Source organism: Lissotriton vulgaris, chromosome 10 (assembly GCF_964263255.1).
Source record: "Lissotriton vulgaris chromosome 10, aLisVul1.2, whole genome shotgun sequence".
NCBI lineage: Eukaryota > Metazoa > Chordata > Amphibia > Caudata > Salamandridae > Lissotriton > Lissotriton vulgaris.
This window is the reverse complement of record NC_141698.1, coordinates 1,119,392,383-1,119,411,961: the sequence shown is the minus strand read 5'-3', so window position 1 is coordinate 1,119,411,961 and position 19,579 is coordinate 1,119,392,383. Positions and strand designations below refer to the sequence as shown.

General features: G+C 44.1%; 1 protein-coding gene across 1 annotated transcript in view; it reads right to left on the bottom strand.

Annotated features, from left to right (window-relative positions):
• Positions 1-11,135: 11,135 nt before the first annotated feature.
• LOC147689421 (vomeronasal type-2 receptor 26-like) overlaps positions 11,136-19,579 on the bottom strand; it is a 96,437-nt gene continuing 87,993 nt past the window's right edge. The window contains exon 2 of the mRNA XM_086940101.1: positions 11,136-12,043. Within this exon, the coding sequence (XP_086796227.1) occupies positions 11,136-12,041 (906 nt within the window). The 5' untranslated portion in view covers positions 12,042-12,043. The remainder of the gene's footprint in view (positions 12,044-19,579) is intronic.

The window sequence follows — 19,579 nt, the reverse complement described above, 5'->3', positions numbered from 1 at the left end:
ACCTAGTAATTTGAAGTTTTCAAACAATGACCACCAGGGACAGGCGCACCAGGTGTATTATGACTCTGCAGCCCCGGCCTTTATAATCCAGGCAAGACCGTGTCTTCCTAAACAGTCAAGTCATCAACTGGTCCTGACAAGAAGAACAAAAGCTCTGAAACTGAGTTAGATAGCATAAACATTTGGTCATGGAACGCACATGAGCTAGAGAATCTGCTACAAGAATAGGATGCGAGGTAATTTCTCCAGAACTTTGACATTATCCTGATTCAGGAAACATTGTGTTCTGAACAAGTGACAAATTGTAAGCTACGTAGAGTATCATGTACCAGTGACAAAGTTTTCAAAACCCAAGGGCGGCCTCTCCACTTTATGTGCTACATATTTCAACTGGGCCATAGAACAAATGGATCTCGGGGTAACCTGGATTTGAGCAATTAAGCTGGCACCCAAGAAGGCATGGCTCATTCCCATGGCAGGGCTGTTTACAAATGTATACATTCACCCCAACAAAACAAAAAAAGGGAAAACATGCAAACGTTGCTTAAAATAATACAAAAATTAAAGAATCAATTCAAGCAAGTAATCTTCATTATCTCGGGATATTTTAATACAGACCTAAGTAACCTAAGTGCTAATGGGGCACTCTCCAAGGTGGAAGCACATTCAGAAGGTAGCTTGAAAAACTAGGACTAAGGCTGCTGAACAGAAATACAGAAGAGGACTCACCACCATCAATCACCTTCTCAAATCGTCCCTCGCACAGAAAGTGACCATTTTACCCAATCTATCCAGGAATTGTGTAAGATTGAACAGCTGTTTCGAATAAAACATCTAGGGCCATGTGTAGGTGGGGCAATACCGGTCGCTAACGGTTAAATTCTATAAATTTCACTGTTACCGACTGGTATTTAGGGATTTGAGATGTAGAAGGCTGCAGATAAGGAATCAGTAATTTACCGATTTGTTATTTTAAGGAATCGGTAAAATACTGATTCCTTATTTTAAGGAATCAGTAAATTACCGATTCCTTAAAGCCTATGTAGGTAGCACTCAAGTGAGTGCATTTTAGCCTTAAGGATTCGTTTGTAGTTGGTGGTTGGTGGTAAATACCGACTACCTTAAATAAAGCAATTTTTTACTTTATTCTCAGTGCTATGTGGCAGATATACATGCCATTAGGGCATGTATGTGCGCCACATGTGCACACATGCACGATTCAGGGGTGCAACAGGGTGTCAATGTGACAACCTGCCACCCTTGAATATGCTCCCGCTATTACCGATTCTGTAAATACCGAAATGGTAATAGTGAATGGCTTCCCATTCATTCCTATGGGCCTCCATCACCCAGTTCAGACATGGCCATATGCAAATCAGTCTGACCCTGTGCCTCATGGGAACAGTCCAGCCCAAACTGCCAAGCCATGTCTTCCCTGGACTGGAAACAAGCATCCTGGGACCGGTTTCGGATTCATAATCCTCATCAGCCAGGCTATCTTGAATCCAGTGGCCGAGTGAACAAGGGACTCACGTCTGAGCATACCCTGTCAACTTAGGGCGAACAGAGAGATACAAAAGGGGATGATGGGCGGAGAGTTTGAGCATATCAAACACTCACCCCCAGTTAACTGATCTGGGTTTAATTCATCACCATTCTTTAGCTCACTCAGCCACTCCAGTTCAGACATGGCCATATGCAAATCAGTCTGACCCTGTGCCTCATGGGAACAGTCCAGCCTGAACTGCCAAGCCATGTCTTCCCTGGACCGGAAACAAGCATCCTGGGACCGGTTTCGGATTCATAATCCTCATTAGCCAGGCTATCTTGAATCCAGTGGCCAAGTGAGCAAGGGACTCATGTCTGAGCATACCCTGCCAACTTAGGGCGAACAAAGCGATACAAAAGGGGATGATGGACGGAGCGTTTGTGCAAATCAAACACTCACCCCCAGTCAACTGATCTGGGTTTAATCCATCACCATTCTTTAGCTCACTCAGCCACCCCAGTTCAGACATGGCCATATGCAAATCAGTCTGACCCTGTGCCTCATGGGAACAGTCCAGCCCGAACTGCCATGCCATGTCTTCCCTGGACCGGAAACAAGCATCCTGGGACCGGTTTCGGATTCATAATCCTCATCAGCCAGGCTATCTTGAATACAGTGGCCAAGTGAGCAAGGGACTCGCGTCTGAGCATACCCTGCCAACCTAGGGCGAACAAAGCGATACAAAAGGGGATGATGGAAGGAGCAATACAAAAAATATAATCAATTAAAACTATCAGGTGCATATATAAAACTCTTTTATCTAAAACCGTGCTAAAAAGATTGCTAGTTTTGTGCAAATATAATAACTTAAATAACTTGTCAGATTTATCAACTTAAAATTATATGTTTGAATAGTCCTCAGTCGCTTTACACATTTTGCATATCATTTCTAACTAGGTTCCTATTGCCTGCATTTCTGACATTTTGCTGCCACACAGTCTCAGATATTTTACTGTTTTGCAGTTCAATGGTGGATCACTAGGTGCAAGGCAAGCCAGCAGAGCTTGCCTCCTGGTGTGGATCCCTCTTTGATTGAAGATTTGTTTCAGAAATTTCTTTTGTGCTATTTTAAGTTCTCTACAGGAGCATAATAGATGCATCATGCCTTCCTGAGCCAATCCGCATAAGCGACACAAAAAGCCTGCTATATTGCGAAGCTAGGGGGGAGATGCTGGGCGCAGTTGAGCAGTCCGAATCTATATTTCATGAAAGCTATTTTTATATTTTTGTCATATCCCATGTTGAAGTAGGCTTGAGCTCCCAGCTTGGAGTATGTGTTTAGGGTCATCCAACCATGTGCTCTCTTTGAGAGTGTGTCCTAATCCTCTAGCCAAGAGAGTAGTTTCACTGACTTCCACACTCATTTTTTTAATATTGGGGTGGTTGTCGTTGTTTCCCAAAGTTGGTTCAGCCCCAAATTGTGTAGGCTGCTGTGTAGATATTCCGCAGCTGGTAATGTGGGGTGCGATTGTAGCTCCTTCCACAGCTGTTCATTTAGTGTGCCTTGTTCGGCTTTTGGCACTTTGTCCCATGCAATGATAAAAGCCCTTTGTCTAGCAAATAATTGTTTCAAAACGCCAAATTCAAGTCTGATTTGCGCAGGTGAGGTGTATTTTGGCAGCCCAAAAAACACCCTATATGCTGTTGTTACTGTGGCATCAAGTGTTTTCGCGTCCCTTCCTTTCTGCACCTCGCTGCCGTAGGTGATTGTTGGCAGAAGTTTTGACCGGATCACCTCAATGAGCAGCAGGATTGATGGGCAAGTTAATTTAGAGTTTGGTGCTTTTAGCGAGATTGCTAGTACTAAACCTTTGTGCCGTATGCTGTTCTTCTGTGATACAAAGTGGCTGCCTGTGTCCAACTTCACACCTAGATTCAGTTGTGTCCTCTATTCTGGTCTCTCCCCAGAACTAGGCAGAGGTTTGTCGCCTTTTTTTCCTACTGTCATTGTTCTTGTTTTATCCAAGTTAATTGTTAGGTCATTTGCTTGGGAGAAATTCTGTGTTATGTTTAATAGATTTTGTAGCCCTACTTTTGTTTTGCTGATCAGGACTATGTCATCTGCGTAGAGGAGACAAGGTAGTGAGATGTCTCCTAATTTAGGGATGTGCGAATTGCAGATGATTAGCAACGAAACTAAATCCACAATATACAGATGAAAAATAGTGGGTGCTAAGACACAGCCCTGTTTCAGCCCTTTTTCTGTGGGTATGCGCCTCAACAGGTGTGTACCATTCCCCAGCTTCACGTGTTTGTATGCAGGTTCATTAATAGTTTGAGTAAAGGCTGAGGCAACCACCAGCTTCACAATTTGGACCAGAGTATTAAGCGGTTAATGTGATCAAATGCAGCTTTGTAGTCAATAAAGCATAGATGTAAGGACGTCCGTGTTTCCTGAGCCTTGTCCATAAGCATGGCCATGTTTAATATGTTGGTCATTGTCCCAACCGATTTAGTGAAGCCATGTCTGGAGATCCTCTAATGATAGGCCGGCAAAACATTTGGCTTCGTTATCTAATAGTGCCACCAGTCGATAATTTTGTGGTCAAACTTCACACCAGATTTATAGATTGGGGAGATGATTGAACCTCTCCAAGAGCTAGGTAGGATGTTCAATGTTCTGATTTCTCTGAAGAATGGTTCCAGTGCTTCTGCCCAGTAGCTTGCCTCGTGTTTGTATAGTGCCAGTAGTGTTCCATTTGGGCCAGGGGCACTTTCTCTTCTTCCCTTTACTATCTGCCATTTTAATTGCTCCAATGTAGTTAATTTGGAAATCCTCAGTTGGTAAGTCTGACCCCGATTTCCCAGTGTCGGCCAAATTGTTTTCGTCCAGGGCTTAAGTGTCGTTTGGCAGTCTGCTTTGTGTTGGAAGTGGGACCTGAGATAATTTGCCCAAACTCCAAGAAAACTTGCCGATCCCTGGAGAAAACCTGGCGCCAGAACCAGACGACAGAGAACATGACAGCCCTCAAGAACGCCACCCGCAAGCACCACCAACTGATCCGTACCGCCAAGAGAACCACTTACAAACAGCGTCTGGACAACAACACCCACAACAGCAAGGAACTCTTCAGCATTGTTAAAGAGCTTGCCAACCCCAGCGCCTGCAGCATCAATGGTTAGAGCGGCAGACCCTGATGCAGATGTCTAGCCCGGGACCAGGGTTCAATTCCCTGCCTCAGCGGGTCTTGGGCTCAAAAATTCCACGGACCAGATAATTCTCGCCTCGGTGCCTATTCCAATCATGGAGTCCCACTCTGCAACTCTGGGCAATAGCTTGCTTAATCTCCACAATGGCCCCCACAACGATAAGGATGCCTGGCCTCCACCTTGGGGGTGCCCAGGAGTGGACGCCTCACAGGGAAAGCCAGGATGGGTTCCACAGCGATATTCGTACAAGCGCTTTGAGACCCTTGCGGGTGAGTAGTGCGCTATACAAGTATCAATTTACATTACATTTACAAGACCTCTGCGACTCCCTTGCCTCGTTCTTTCACCGCAAGATCGCCAACATACACGACAGCTTCGGAGCACAGACCAACCACCCAACCACCGAACCAGTACACCCAACCACCACCCTCTGCACCTGGAACCCGGTCAGCACCGAAGACACCGTCCACACTATGAGCACCATCCACTCCGGCTCCCCCACCGACCCATGCCCACACCACATCTTCAACAGAGCCAACCCCATCATCGGACCCCAACTCCGCAACATCATCAACAGCTCCTTCGCATCAGCCACCTTCCCAGAGAGCTGGAAGCATGCCGAACTCAGCGCCCTCCTGAAAAAACCCACCACAGACCCCACAGACCACAAGAACTTCCGACCTATCTCGCTCCTCCCGTTTCCTGCCAAAGTCATCGAGAAGAGGGTCAACAAACAACTCTCCGCCTTCCTCGAGACGAACTGATCCCTCGACCCATCACAGTCCGGTTTCCGAGCCAACCACAGCACTGAGACCGTCCTCATAGCAGCTACCGACGACATCAGGTCTATGCTCCACAACGGGGAAACCACCGCTCTCATCCTCTTGGACCTCTCAGCAGCCTTCGACACGGTATGCCACCACACCCTGATACAACGTCTCAGCAACACCGGAATCCAAGGTGCGGCATTAGAATGGATCATCTCGTTCCTCGCCGGTAGAACCCAGAGAGTCTGCCTCCCCCCGTTCCGGTCAGCAGCCACCAAAGTCATCTGCTGCGTCCCACAAGGATCCTTGCTCAGCCCCACCCTCTTCAACGTCTACATGAGCCCCCTCACAGCCATCGCACGCAAACACAACCTCAACATCATCTCCTACGTCGATGACACACAGTTGATACTCTCCCTCACCAACGACCCCGCCACCGCCAGAGCCAGCCTCCAGGAAGGAATGAAGGACGTCGCGGAATGGATGAAGCTCAGCCGTCTGAAGCTGAACTCGACAAAACGGAAGTCCTCATCCTCGGACCATCGCCCTCCGCCTGGGACAACACCTGGTGGCTTCCTGCCCTGGGCACCGCCCCAAACCCACAGACCACGCAAGCAACCTGGGCTTCATCCTGGACTCCTCCCTCACGATGACCAAGCAAGTCAACGCCGTCTCATCATCCTGTTTCAACACCCTGCGTATGCTCTGAAAAATCTTCCGATGGATCCCCACCGCAACCAGGAAGACGGTCACCCAGGCCCTCGTCACCAGCCGACTGGACTACGGAAACACCCTCTACACCGGAACCACAGCCAAGCTCCAGAAAAGACTACAGTGCATTCAGAACGCCCCGGCAAGACTCATCTTGAACATCCCCCGCCACAGCCATATCTCTGCCCATCTGAGGAATCTACACTGGCTCCCAGTCAGCAAGAGAATCACATTCCGACTCCTCACCCACGCACACAAGGCCCTCCACGACGCGGGTCCCATGTACCCCAACAACCGCCTAGCGTTCTACACACCAACTCGCCAGCTCCGCTCCGGCAGCCTCGCCCTTGCCATCGTCCCGTAGATTCACAGAGCCAACGCTGGAGGAAGATCCTTCTCCTACCAGGCATCAAAGACATGGAACTCCATCCCCACCCACCTCCGACTGACATAGGAGCATCTCGCCTTCAGGAAGCAACTCAAGACCTGGCTGTTCGAGCAGTAGCCACCCCCCTCAGCACCTTGAGACCCTAACGGGTGAGTAGCGTGCTCTACAAATTCCCTGATTGATTGAGGAGATGCCAATAAGATTGTTATGGATAAATCGATGTATAGTGCTCCAAAATCTGGTGCTGTTGTTGTATTTGACATCGGCGTGTACTTATAAATACTTAGGATTTTTCGTAGAACATCAAATGGTTTTCAAACATCATCTAGCCGCTATTCCGGCCAAAGCACAGTCATTAATGTGGGGGTTTAAATTATTAAAGAAGAAACTGAGCTATCCATCATTCAGCATTTGCTCACAGTAATTCTTTATCAGTTAACACCAACGGTGATCTATTGTACGGAAATCATGTGGGTTGTGAAAGTTACTCTCAATAACAGCCAAACGAAAGTTTACAAAACCGTGTTTCACATCCCAAAATCAGCCTCACCAGCCCAGGTACACCTAGAGTTTGGCATGAAAAACCAAGCATTTCAATGCAGGAGTGCTTATATCAATCAGTGCTTAAGGCTGCATGCCTCCGAGGGCGGCTCTATCAACAACTTATGCTGGCTGGAAATTGAGGAGCAACAACACAGCAACATAAAAGGCTCCTGGGGAGACCATCGAAACCAGGACATTAAGGATTTAGGTATGCAAGACACCTGGGGATTGAGCATAGGAAAATCTGCATTTTATTCAACAGTAAATGCTTCAACTTGGATCTTGTCTCATTTAACAGATAATACTACTCTTGCAAGAAGACGACACCCCTTGGTAGTGATCAACTCCAACAGCTTGCGACCTTAGGAGTATCTCTCAGAGCACTTTTCTTGTGCCCTATATCATCAGTTTATGTTATTTAATTTTGGTTTCATTGAAACGAAAGATCTTATCTCCACTTGGAAAGATCAGTCGCAAAATCCAAAAGAGCTGCTAGTACATATCTTTTGTGTGTGCCCAGTGCCCCTGGCTCAAAGGAAAATACACTTGAAACCAATAATAATAAGCCTGAAAATTCATTCTTCCCTGAAACAATGTGTGACAGTATGAGCAGGCAATGATAAGATAAGAAAGGGGTATTACAAAGGTAAGGTATCTGTATTCAACCAATCAAAGGTCCTCATTAATAGATCTGCAACAGAGATATGGAATAATGACAGGGACTTACTTCAAGTACAGGCAGATCACCAGTTTCTTAACCCAAATTGGGACTGAAAAGATTTATACAAATACAATTCCCCTAGTGGAAGTTATGTCTTATCCTCAGACTAGAATCAAGCATATATATAAAATATTAATGGATACAGCTCCTGACAACCTGGAACAGGTAGAAACTAAGTGGGTCAGGAAATTGGGAAACCCTGACGTGGATTTATATCATTCAATTGCACAAGGTAAGGGAATATTTCTCTCAGTAAATTTAAAAGCTCAACATTATCAAACTATCTTTGATCTCTATTTTACTCAGGCCAAGATTTTTTTCAGGGGATAATAGGGGACGATAAATGTCCTCGGTGTGATTAAGAAATGGCGGATATAATACATATGTTTTTCAGAGGTGAGAAATGAGTGCTCCTAAAGGAGGGAATAGAGGAAATTCTGCTAGTGGCATTGGGGGTCAAGGTCCGTATAAGTCTATCACTAATGCTATTGGGCTTTGATGACAAGGATCAATGTGATGCATGGCAGAACGACTTTGCTTTCATTGCGGTGGGCGTAGCTCGGCTCCTTATTGCTACACAATGGAAGGATGTTGATCCTCCCACTTATCACGCCTGGCTGGGTCACTTGTTGGCCATATATAATCTTGGAAGATCCCTGTATAACTGTAAAGGCTGACGCCAAAGCTAGAGAGGCCGTAAAATCTGGGCACCAATGAGCAAATGGCTTACAAGGTATAAAGATGGGAGGTATTGGCTGGCTTAGGATGGAGGAGGAAAGAACTTGTGGGACAATAGAATGATTCCTCTATGCATGAGAGTAGGAGAAAATTGTATATGTATCGATCTCCATCGATGGGGTAGCCAAATGTTATGTACTATTATCCCTTCCTTTGTTTTTAAGTCAGATTGTCCAGTTTTAGATTTTACACATTCCTTTTTCTTGTCTCCTGTAACCCTCTAATTGTCATTGTTCTTTATTGTCTTTTATTGATTATTTGTATGTTTTACGGGATGTATATATATGAAATTTTCTGAAAATTGATGGCCAAAAATGGCAATATTTGTATTTATGATGGGTCTTTTTCTCTCTCCAAATAAAATATTATAAATATTTTTTTTTAAATGAAAAGAAAATGAATTCTTGCAGGCACGCGGTAACAATTGGTTAAGTGGCACTTCATTTCCCCAGCCTGCAAAGAGGTAAACATTCTAAAGCCAATCTTCAAAGAAATGGACCAAGTGAACGAGCAATCTGCTGCTAGGGGTCAAATAAGAAAACAAGGTTGGTTCGTAATTAACTCTAGAAGACACTTGCACTTTATTTGTGATTTGAGCAGCTCACTTACTCAATATCGGATTGCTAGATTCTAGGTTTGAACAAGGTACCTGAACTTTAATTTGTGGTGGGATCAAGTACAGGCACAAAATATCTGCTGCTAGGGGGGGGAATAGAATTAGCAAGGTCAGACAACCGGTTAGTCCACTAGTTTACTGAAGGCCACTGGTTAACAGGTGCAATATTGGGCTAACCCTGGACTCACACCTACATTCACTTGTACTTATTCAAGAATGTATTTTACTTGCAGGATTAAATGGCATTTCACTGAGGTTCACTGTATGTAGCAGAAATCCTTAGCAGAGGTCAGTGTACAAGGTTTTCGGAGTACTTATTTTTGTATTTTAAACAAATGTATTAGAAATGTTTTTTATTGGCATGCAGCAGTTTTAAAACTATGCAAACAAACTTGACTTTGACACATATCATGGCCGCTCTAGAATTCAAGGTGGAGTTTATGTCTAGTGTGCACCTAGATTTGACAAGCACAGGAAAATACAGTTTTGCAAAGCACATTTTTAGTTTTAGGGCACAAATATAACCGGAGGCACAGATTTAAATAATTCAAAATCATCTCTCTCAGCCGTAAAGCTTTGATTGCTAGAATACTAAGCTGATAAAGTATTCCCTAAAGGATCACATGTACAAAGCAGTATAATTGTGATGTGTACAATACAAAGCTATTTGTGTGTAAATGATGAACTGTGACAATACCCCAGTTCAAGACAACATCTCTGCGCTCGTTCTTCGTTGGGCTCTAGTGGATTTTCTATCACAAAGTGAGTGCAGAATATTGGCTGCAAAAATATCAAGTCAGGATGGCATCCACAGTGGTACAAAAGGGGGTGGTGATGGACGGAGCATCTGAACCAATCAAACACTCACCCCCAGTCAACAGATCAGGGTTTAATCCATCACCGTTCTTTAGCCCACTCTGCCACTCCAGTTCAGACATGGCCATATGCAAATCAGTCTGACCATGTGCCTCATGGGAACAGTCAAGCCCGAACTGCCAAGCCATGCCTTCCCTGGACCGGAAACAAGCTTCCGAGGACCGGTTTCTGGCATTTCAGGATGGTATCTACAGCAGTATTGTCAAGGTAAGTACATTGGTAAGTCTAGATTTAGGATCATATTTACTAAGATCTCACGCAGCTCAGCGCGTCACCTTTCTGTGCTGCACTACTTGATAGGGAAAGGGCAGGAATGCACCTTACTTAACACTAAATGGCGCGTTCCTGTAATTTCCCAGCGCTGGTGCGCAATATGCTGCCTAGAGCCAACGCTGGCCCCCTTGCACCATGGTGTTAGGGTGCCAGCATTGTAAGCAGGGTTGTATTTGTGCAGAAAGGGACACCTTCCTGCACAAAAACAATCCTGAGGTATTTTCCTCTTTCTATGTGTGCTGCAGAATGGAGCACAGATTGAAAGAGGGAGTAACCAGGAGAAATTCAGATATTTCTCCTCGTTATGCCTCATGTTGGAAGACGTAGCATTCTGACACATTCCCAGGCCTTCCAGTATTGGCAAATATTGGAATACTTCAGAATGAATGAGTGGATGCGAGGGAGCACCCACGGTCCACCCATGGAATGCCTTCCCAGGGCAGAATAACACAACGCAATGTTGCACTGCATTGTCTTTCTCTGTATTTATTAAGCCACTCCGGCCATGCAAGGTGGCTTGTATGGCTTGAAAAAGCAGAGGTTTTGCGCTGCACTTGGGCCTCCTTGCGTGGCACAAGGGCTAAGCAAAACCAAATTAAATAAGCTGCCTTAATATTTTTAACTCTACACCGATGTGCCTTGATGATATACATGTTGTCAAGCTACATAGATGTGAAGTTAAGAATAGTAAATGTAAACACAAACTTATATCTACCTACATTGAAGAGACCGTGCTATCTAATATTCTGCACTTGGTATTGTTGGAAGTCGATAATTTGCCGTTCAGTATTGTGCTATGAGTCTCAGGTGTTTACTAGTTTTCCCATTAGATAGTCCTTGGTGTTCAGCTCAGGCCTAAGGAGGATGATGTATATTTTAGGGATGAAGATACAGCCTAGCAGTCCAGAGGTGGAAGTAAGGATGGCGAAGATCTCCACGGCCACCATGTACCTGCCTTTGGTGCTCAGGTACGCTGGGATGAAGGAGACCCAGACGCTGCAGAATACCAGCATGCTGAATGTGATAAACTGGGCCTCGTTAAAAGTAGCCGGTAACTTTCTAGCTACTGAGGCAACAACAAAGCTAAGAACAGCCAAGAATCCCACATAACCAACCACAGCAAAGAATGCAGCGACAGAACCTTCGTTACACTGTAGGATCAACTTCCCGATTTCTGATTTGGTGTCAGTGTCTGGAAATGGAGCAGAGAGAAGGAGCCACACAGTGCATATCACCACCTCGCCAAGTGAGCAGCCAAGAATCACAAAGATGGACAATCGAGGGCCCACCCACTTTCTGAGTTTACTGCCTGGCTTTGTGGCATTGAAGGCAATGATAACTGTGAGAGTTTTTGCTAATACTGTAGTAACAGCAATAGTGAAAATAATCCCAAAGGCAGGTTGACGGAGAAGACAGGACTTCTTGGAAGGGCGACCAATAAACAAAAAACAGCAGAGGAAGCACAGCATGAGGGAGAGGAGAAGTATGTAGCTGAGATCCCGATTATTGGCTCTAACCAGAGGTGTGTTGCTGTATTTAATAAAGATTCCCAGCACTCCAGCAGTGATGATGAAGAACAAACTTGTAATGGAGGTTAAGAAAACTCCCAGAGGATCCTCATAGGATAGGAACTCTACCACCCGTGGAATGCAGGAATCTCTCTTCTGATTGGACCACTGGTCTTCAGGGCATGTTAAGCAGTTTGGCATATCTGCATGAAAAGAACATTGTTCAGTATTACGGAAGATGCTTTTAAGCAGGGAAGATGAGAGAGATGAATGGAATGTGACACAGTCTAGTTATTATGACCTGTCCTATGGCTAGCTATGCACCTGTAGTCCCCTGCTTGGAAAAAGTCTCCATACTGTATATCCATTGGTGCTGTGGGATTGAAAATTCTGCCCCTTCTACTACATTATGTGACTATCACAGTTCAATCTAATCTCCTGATCTTACATAAGCTTCATAAACATCAAGGCCCCTCCTCTGCAGCATTCACACAATTTTAAATATCTCCTCTCCCTGTTCTTCAACCCCAATACCTCAATGCACAGCTCTCTTAATTTAGTTTCTGTTATAAACATTCATATCCTTAAAAAGATAAATATCTTACTATAAACCATAAAAGTCTAATATGTTTAGGCACTGAAGAAATTAGCACAGGCAAACTTTGTATTTTTGCCAATGTGTTACATTTTCTCAAACACAAGTGAACTTTATAAACCTCAGCAACAATATCATTTCTTTTGGCCTCTATTGAAAATAGGTAGGCCCAACACACATAGCTGGGCACACATTGGATTTCATATTCACAAACTCTCCTAACCTATAGGTCGCATCCCCCATGCCTCAGATCTGGACAGACCATTTCTCTATCAATTTTCACCTCCATGTGGGAGAATCCTTGGATCTCAAAATCGTGTCCCTTAGACAGGTCAGACGTGGAGAAAGGTGTCTCTACAGTCCTTTACTTCAGATTTTACTCCTTCCCTCCCTACTGCTCACAGAGATATTAATCTTGCTCTGAAGGATTTTGAGGAAGCTTTACTCTGGCATTGAATATCATCACACCTCGAAACTCAGAAAGCCATGTCGCCCTGGTTCTCATAGTCTCTAGCGGCAGAAACAGCAATCTGTAGAAAGTTGGAACGCGAGTGGATAACCACTAATACTTGTGCAGACAAACTCACTAAGCAGCCTCAGGCATTCACCAAAGCAACATCAAAATAATTAGGAAGTCCCATATAGTGGATTGAATTAAGAACACCAGAAACACAACAAATGAATACTTTATGATATTAAATGAATTTACCAAGCATTCGGCATGTGCCTGATCTATCCCAGCATATCAGTCTCTTTGTGATGACTTAGCCAATCATTTTGAAGGAATTTTTTAAAACATTCATGACATTCTCAAATGGTCTCATACAAGATAGGCGGGATTCACCTGCCTCTTCATCGTCTAATCAACTCACTCCTCTGTAATATTTTGATGTAGTCTCCCCTGAGCAAATCTTGGTCCTGATTAATAATAGCAAATCGGGCTCACCAGAGGATTCTGCACCTCCTTTCATCATGGCAACCTTGGCCAAAAGCACTCCTTCCTACCTTTACAGATCTGTTTATTCACTCCCTGAATACCATTCCCGCAAAATGGAAACCAGCTCTTGTGAGACCTATTCTACAAAATCCATTGCTGATCCTTCAGACCTTGCTAATTACAGACTAATATCACTTCTTCCTTTTCTCTGAAAAAATATGGAGACAGTTGTGCCCAGATGGTTGAGGTTGAAGTGGTATGTGATCTGAATCTTCTCCCGTGATGGATCTAGGGTCCCACCCACAGGTAGGACCTCAAGTTCCTCTAGAAAAGGGTTGGGATGATTCAGGGGTCCCTCCCAGAGGTGGGGCTGGACAGTGGGGAGGATACTCCCATGTCCTTTGTCCAGTTTTGCACCAGAGCGGGAGCCAACGGCTCCCTGAACTGGGTTGAACTGGAGTATGCAAGGAGGGCACCAATTGTTCCCTTCAAGCAGTCTCAGTGGCGCTGGCAAGTGCCCACACCCTGCCCCGATACACTCAGTCCTGTCTGGGAGGTGGTCACACCTCCCTGTCACAGGATACCTATTGTTCTGCCTTCCACTGCTCGAGCTTGGCTCAGCAGCAGAGGGCAGAATCCTGTCTCTGGTTAGTAGCATCCATGTTGTGCAGTCCGAGTCTAGAAGACTAAGAGCCTCCGGGAGTAGCTTAAAAGTTTATGGAATCATACCGCCCACACTGTTTATGGTGTGGGGGTATGATTCCAACATGTTTGATACCAACATGATAGGGTACGTTACAGTCACATCGCATAATGACACGGTGCCCCTCTATGTGTCATATGGCTCTCTCACTTACAACTAGGGAGAATGGACTCCGTAGGCTGTAGGGGGTCCTGCTCATGCAGAGGCACCCTCACACTTAAAACCAAGCACCCTGCCTTCAGGATTGTAAGGCCTACCCTAGGGGTGACTTTTAGGTTTTTAATGTGCAATGACCTCAGATTTAAGGAAACATATCTGGCTTGAGTAGTGCTAGCACCTGTTTACACATTCTGCAATGGCAGGCCTGTAGTCATATTTTGAGTGGTCTCTTATGCATGGCATAATGGATTCTTCAGCCCATGGTAAACCCCTGGTGTACCTGTGCTCTGGGTACCTTTTTACGACGTACCAGGGACTTATCAGGGTGCACCAGTAGCCAATCTGGATTGCAACTAAGTACTCACCATGTCCATTTCAGGGAAGAAGCACAGAAACTGGGGTCCTGATTAGCAGGATCCCAGTCAGACTAGTCAGAAACTACAACAACACCAGGCAAAAGTCAGGGTAAACATGCAGAAGGATCCTACACTCCTACAGGTACAATATCAAAGTTGCAAGCAATGTGCAGCCGTTGCAGAGGCATGTGAAATGACATAATTATTGTAGTACATATCAAGGGCATAGAGATTTTACATTTTATCAAATCATGCAAGGTGAACGTAGAAAAGTTGTAATTTTGTTTTTAGAATTCCATTGCCCCTCCTGGTGGTTGACTAGGTACCGCCACCGGCACGTGGTGTAAGTAACTTTGCGGTTATCAGTTCTTCTACATTTCAATGTGCTCACGCCGCTTACAGAGGTTTTATTATTGACACAATTGCACTGCCTGATTTATTGCATTAATTTACCACGATTCGGCACTTAGGTAACACCGGCCCACCAATTGCACGGTAGATAATTCCTTCAACTCTCACTACACAAAAGTTTCACAACCTCATATTACTAACTAGGGCCCCCGGGTGCCCCAGAACCCCAGAGTTAGTTTACTTTATCATTTAGGCTAGGTTTAAGATGGAGGACTAATATTAGAACCAGTCCTCTTTTTCTTTCTATGTTCTTCTGTATGTGTTTTCCATATTTATGATCACCGATCTGATGCCAATATTTGGATGTACGTATGTATATCGCTTAACCGACCACAATGTGTGTATATTCTTGTTTATGGCTACAAATCCTTCCTGGGGTTTACTACTTGTTAATCAACAAAGTATATATGTTATATTAATATTAATAACATGATGACCTCATATTCTAAACACGAAATGTACCTTTTTACTATTTAATGTGTCAAGGTATGGTAGGGACAATGGTGTGTTTATTAATTTAAACAGAACCTTTTCCATCTCAACACTGGAAGACATATCTGGCTGATGCATAGAAAAGAAGGTGACAAAGAGGAAAGCTTGAGTCACAGGGATGGTCATCTGCCATGTGGTGCCAAGGAGTCAATAATAACTCTGACCTCATCTGAGTAGATACCAAGGTCTTCTGGAGAACGTCATACTCATTTCAGAGAGAAATAAAAAAACATGGCGGAATATTTTCAAGAAGAAAACTATTTGAAAAAAATGTTTGAGCGCGGTGCTACCCCCAATTTGGCAATGTGAGGCTCTAACATTTTATAAAACTCAGGGATGCACCATATTCACAATAATACGGCACACCCCTGCAAGGGTGCCTGCGCTGCAAGGGCGATTGTTTATGTGCGGGAAGGGACACCTTCCCACGCATAAACAATCATTAAAGGAGATTTGCTCTTTCCATCTGTGCTGCAGAGCAGCTGCGGTCCGTGCAGGTACCAGTGGTGGAGAGGTGGGGCCATGTAAGGGGGGATTTGGAGGGACAATGCTGAGTAAAAATTAATTATTTATATAACTTTCCCTTGGCATCGTCCCTCGAAATCCCCCCTCACAAGGCCCCGTCGCCCCACCGCTGTTACCTGCACGGACCGCAGCTGCTGCAGAGTGCAGCACACATGGTAAGAGCAAAATACAAGGAAAAATTCATGATTTCTCCTCATATCACCATACTAAGACCAGATATTCCCTAGTGTTAATTTTTGGCAGTGCCTCAGCCTTGTAAACCTGAGACAGCATCAAAAAGCAATGAGTTTTTATGGTGGAACACCCAATGCAACACCCATTAGATGCCCCTTTGCTGCAGAGGACTGTGGCAGACAGGGACATATTTGCACAGTGATGTTAAGCCACATTAAGTGGAAAAAGGCCTCAGTCCTTCCACTCATACAAAAACCTAACTTAGACACACAAACTACCACTAATTATCGCCTGATATCCAAGCTTCCCTTTCCAGCCAAACTGTCCGGAAAAGCTAAGAACAATCAATTGACAACATTCATTGAGTCAAATAGTCTCATAGATGCAACACAATTTGGCTTTCAAAGTGGTAACAGTATGGAAACAGCACTTATTGTGGGCACTGAAAAAAAACAGATCCACATTGCACAAGGGTGGCAGAGTGGCCCTATTATTGGACCTATCTCCTGCCTTTGACATGGTTGATCATAACTGTTTGATCAACTGGTTAAGGCAACTGGGGATTTACGATACAGCCTTGGCCCAGTTTCACTCTTTTTAACCAATAGATCGCAATCTGTGGCTCTTGGGCCTTACACATTGCCTCAGGGCTCATCCTTGAGTCCCACACTTTTTAATGAATATATTACACTGTCGACCATTTTAATCAAATCCTTTGGGTTTTCATTGGTGTCTTACAACAAAAATACCCAAATAGTTGTATCATTTTCTAACATAACTACAAAATCTGTGATACTCTTCGAGACTATGGGCCAGATGTAGGTAGCCCTTTACCGATCGGAATCGGCCGAAAATACTGATTTTCGGCCGTTTCCGATCGGTAAAGGGCTTTTGAGATGTAGGGGCACATTTTCTGTAATTTTACCGAATCGGTATCATTACCGAATCGGTAAATTTACAGATTCGGTAATATGTACCGAATCGGTAAAATAATTACCGATTCGGTAATATTTACCGATTCGGTAAAATTACCGAAAATGCAATGTAGGTAGGCAATGTACCTTCTGCACATGGCTTACAGAATCGGTATTTTACCATGGAATACAAATCCATGGTAAAATACTGATTCCGGTGTGCATGCACATGTGTGCATGCACACCTATGCCATGTGACAGGCAGACCTGCCCTTAGGGCAGGTATGCCTGCCACATGGCACCCACGCCTGTTTAGGGGGTGCCAGGGGGTGTCAAAGTGACACCCCCTGCACCCTTGTGAAATTCGGTATTTACCGATTCGGTAAATACCGAATCGGTAAAGCCTATTGATTCCTATGGGCTTTGAAGCCCATAGGAATCAATAGGCTTTACCGATTCGGTATTTACCGAATCGGTAAATACCGAATTTTACCGATTCGGTAAAAGGGAACATCTGGATTCCCTACATACCAACCCCTCACATTTACCGAATCTTAATTACCGAATCGGTAAAATTCGGTAATTTTCGGTAATTAAGATTCGGTAAATGTTACTTACCTACATCTGGCCCTATATGTCTGCAGTTAGCAATTGGATGGGAAACTATTGCCTCAAGTTAAATTCCTCCAAAACAGAAGTGATGCTATTTGGGCATGACATCTCCTTCTGGTCTCCACCGTGCTGGCCTCAAGAACAGGGAACTTTGCCAGTTCCCAAAAAAAAGTAAAACATCTAGGAATCATCTTAGATACTAGACTTACCTATAAGAACCAAGTCTCAGCAGTCATTTATCCTCCTACTTTGCCTTAAAAATCACAAAAAAGATTTCTCATCTTATCCCCTTTGAGCGTTTGAAGACAGTAGTCATTGCATTGGTCCTCTCACGTTTTGACTACTGCAATGGCCTGTATCTGAACCTATAATAGGACTTGCTTACCAAATTGTAAATATTGCAAAATGGATCTGCCAAGATGCTGCTGAATCTCCCTAAATTCCATTCTTCTACCCAGGCTCTTAATGAACTTCACTTGCTTCCTGTGGAAAAATGTGTCATCTACAAAGCACTATGAATGCAATCCGACCCTTGCATGGGTCAGGTCCTGACTGCTTAATTAGTATTTTGAAGTGGTACTCCCCAAGTAGAATGCTTCACTTTAGAACCACTAGAAATCTGATGGTTCTGTTCCACAAGCTTGTTTCTTGGGGAGGTGGTAGCTTCATTAGAGGCACAGCCTTACATTTGAACACTCTTCCCTTTAATATCAAATCCGCATTGACTCTCATGAATTTCAGGAAATCCTTAAAGATATGGCGTTATGGCAACTAATAAAGACCCCTCAGTGTTAGAAGCTAGCGCCAAGATGCCTCCAATATACATGAGTGCTTTACAAAACTTCAAATCAAGCGCTGTACCCCTCGTTTTGCTCCATTTTGTAGGCGATAAGTATCACAGCTGTGGAATGTCATTCTCAGTGGTATTAGATATTAGCACCACCACCAACTGCTGATCCAAAGCGCTGTCTGGCATGACACATGGGCACTCATTATGAGTGGTATGGTAATTACTTTATGGCTAATCTCTGCTACTGTGGTGTTATTGCAATAATTCTCACTGTAGGAAAGTGGGATATAATGTAGTGAGGCTGGTTAAGCTTCACTATTTAATACCTACATGTTACCCCAAATAGGTCCTTTGGATTCACACTAATAAATCCCTCTCTCGGTCCTGGTAGTGTGTGCAGAGCAGTCAGGCTTTAGCAGAGGAATACGTGAAAAGTAATTCATAGTACCAATATGGACAATAAGTAATTGATTTGACTCAATGGAAATCTGACATCAATTTATAAAAATAGAGCACATTTTATACATTTTTTGACACCAAAATGAAGACAATCTGATGAGTATAACAAGAATTTATGATTTTTTAAAAGAAAAATAAATCAGTGCATTTAGCTGTTGCAAAACTATAATGTTGCAGTGAATGGGGAAACATCCTAGTGACACTCGGTCACTTGCATGTCGAGTCCAGTGGAAACCACTGGGGGGTACGGTGATGGGGGTCCCACGACCAGGCTTTGACAGTCAGACTGTTATGATAAACAGGGCCTGTGCCCAGTCTACATTTTAGTTTAATGTTTTAGCTTGCCATTTTTTTCTAATGGTGAGTTTTTACATATTTTGTTCTTACACAATAATGTACTGCAAAATTATTATACACGCTGTTTATTTCTTATCATGCATTATTATCATCTCATTTGTGCACTCTGTCAAAGGCTAAGCACAGAGACCTCAATACCCTTGTATTTAAATGTCCGGTTGGAGAGTTTTACGGATTCAGACTAACCATTGCATAAGTGCTACACCCTCGACAAAGTGCAATTAGAACAGTGCTTTTATTATAAAAATGGCCTCT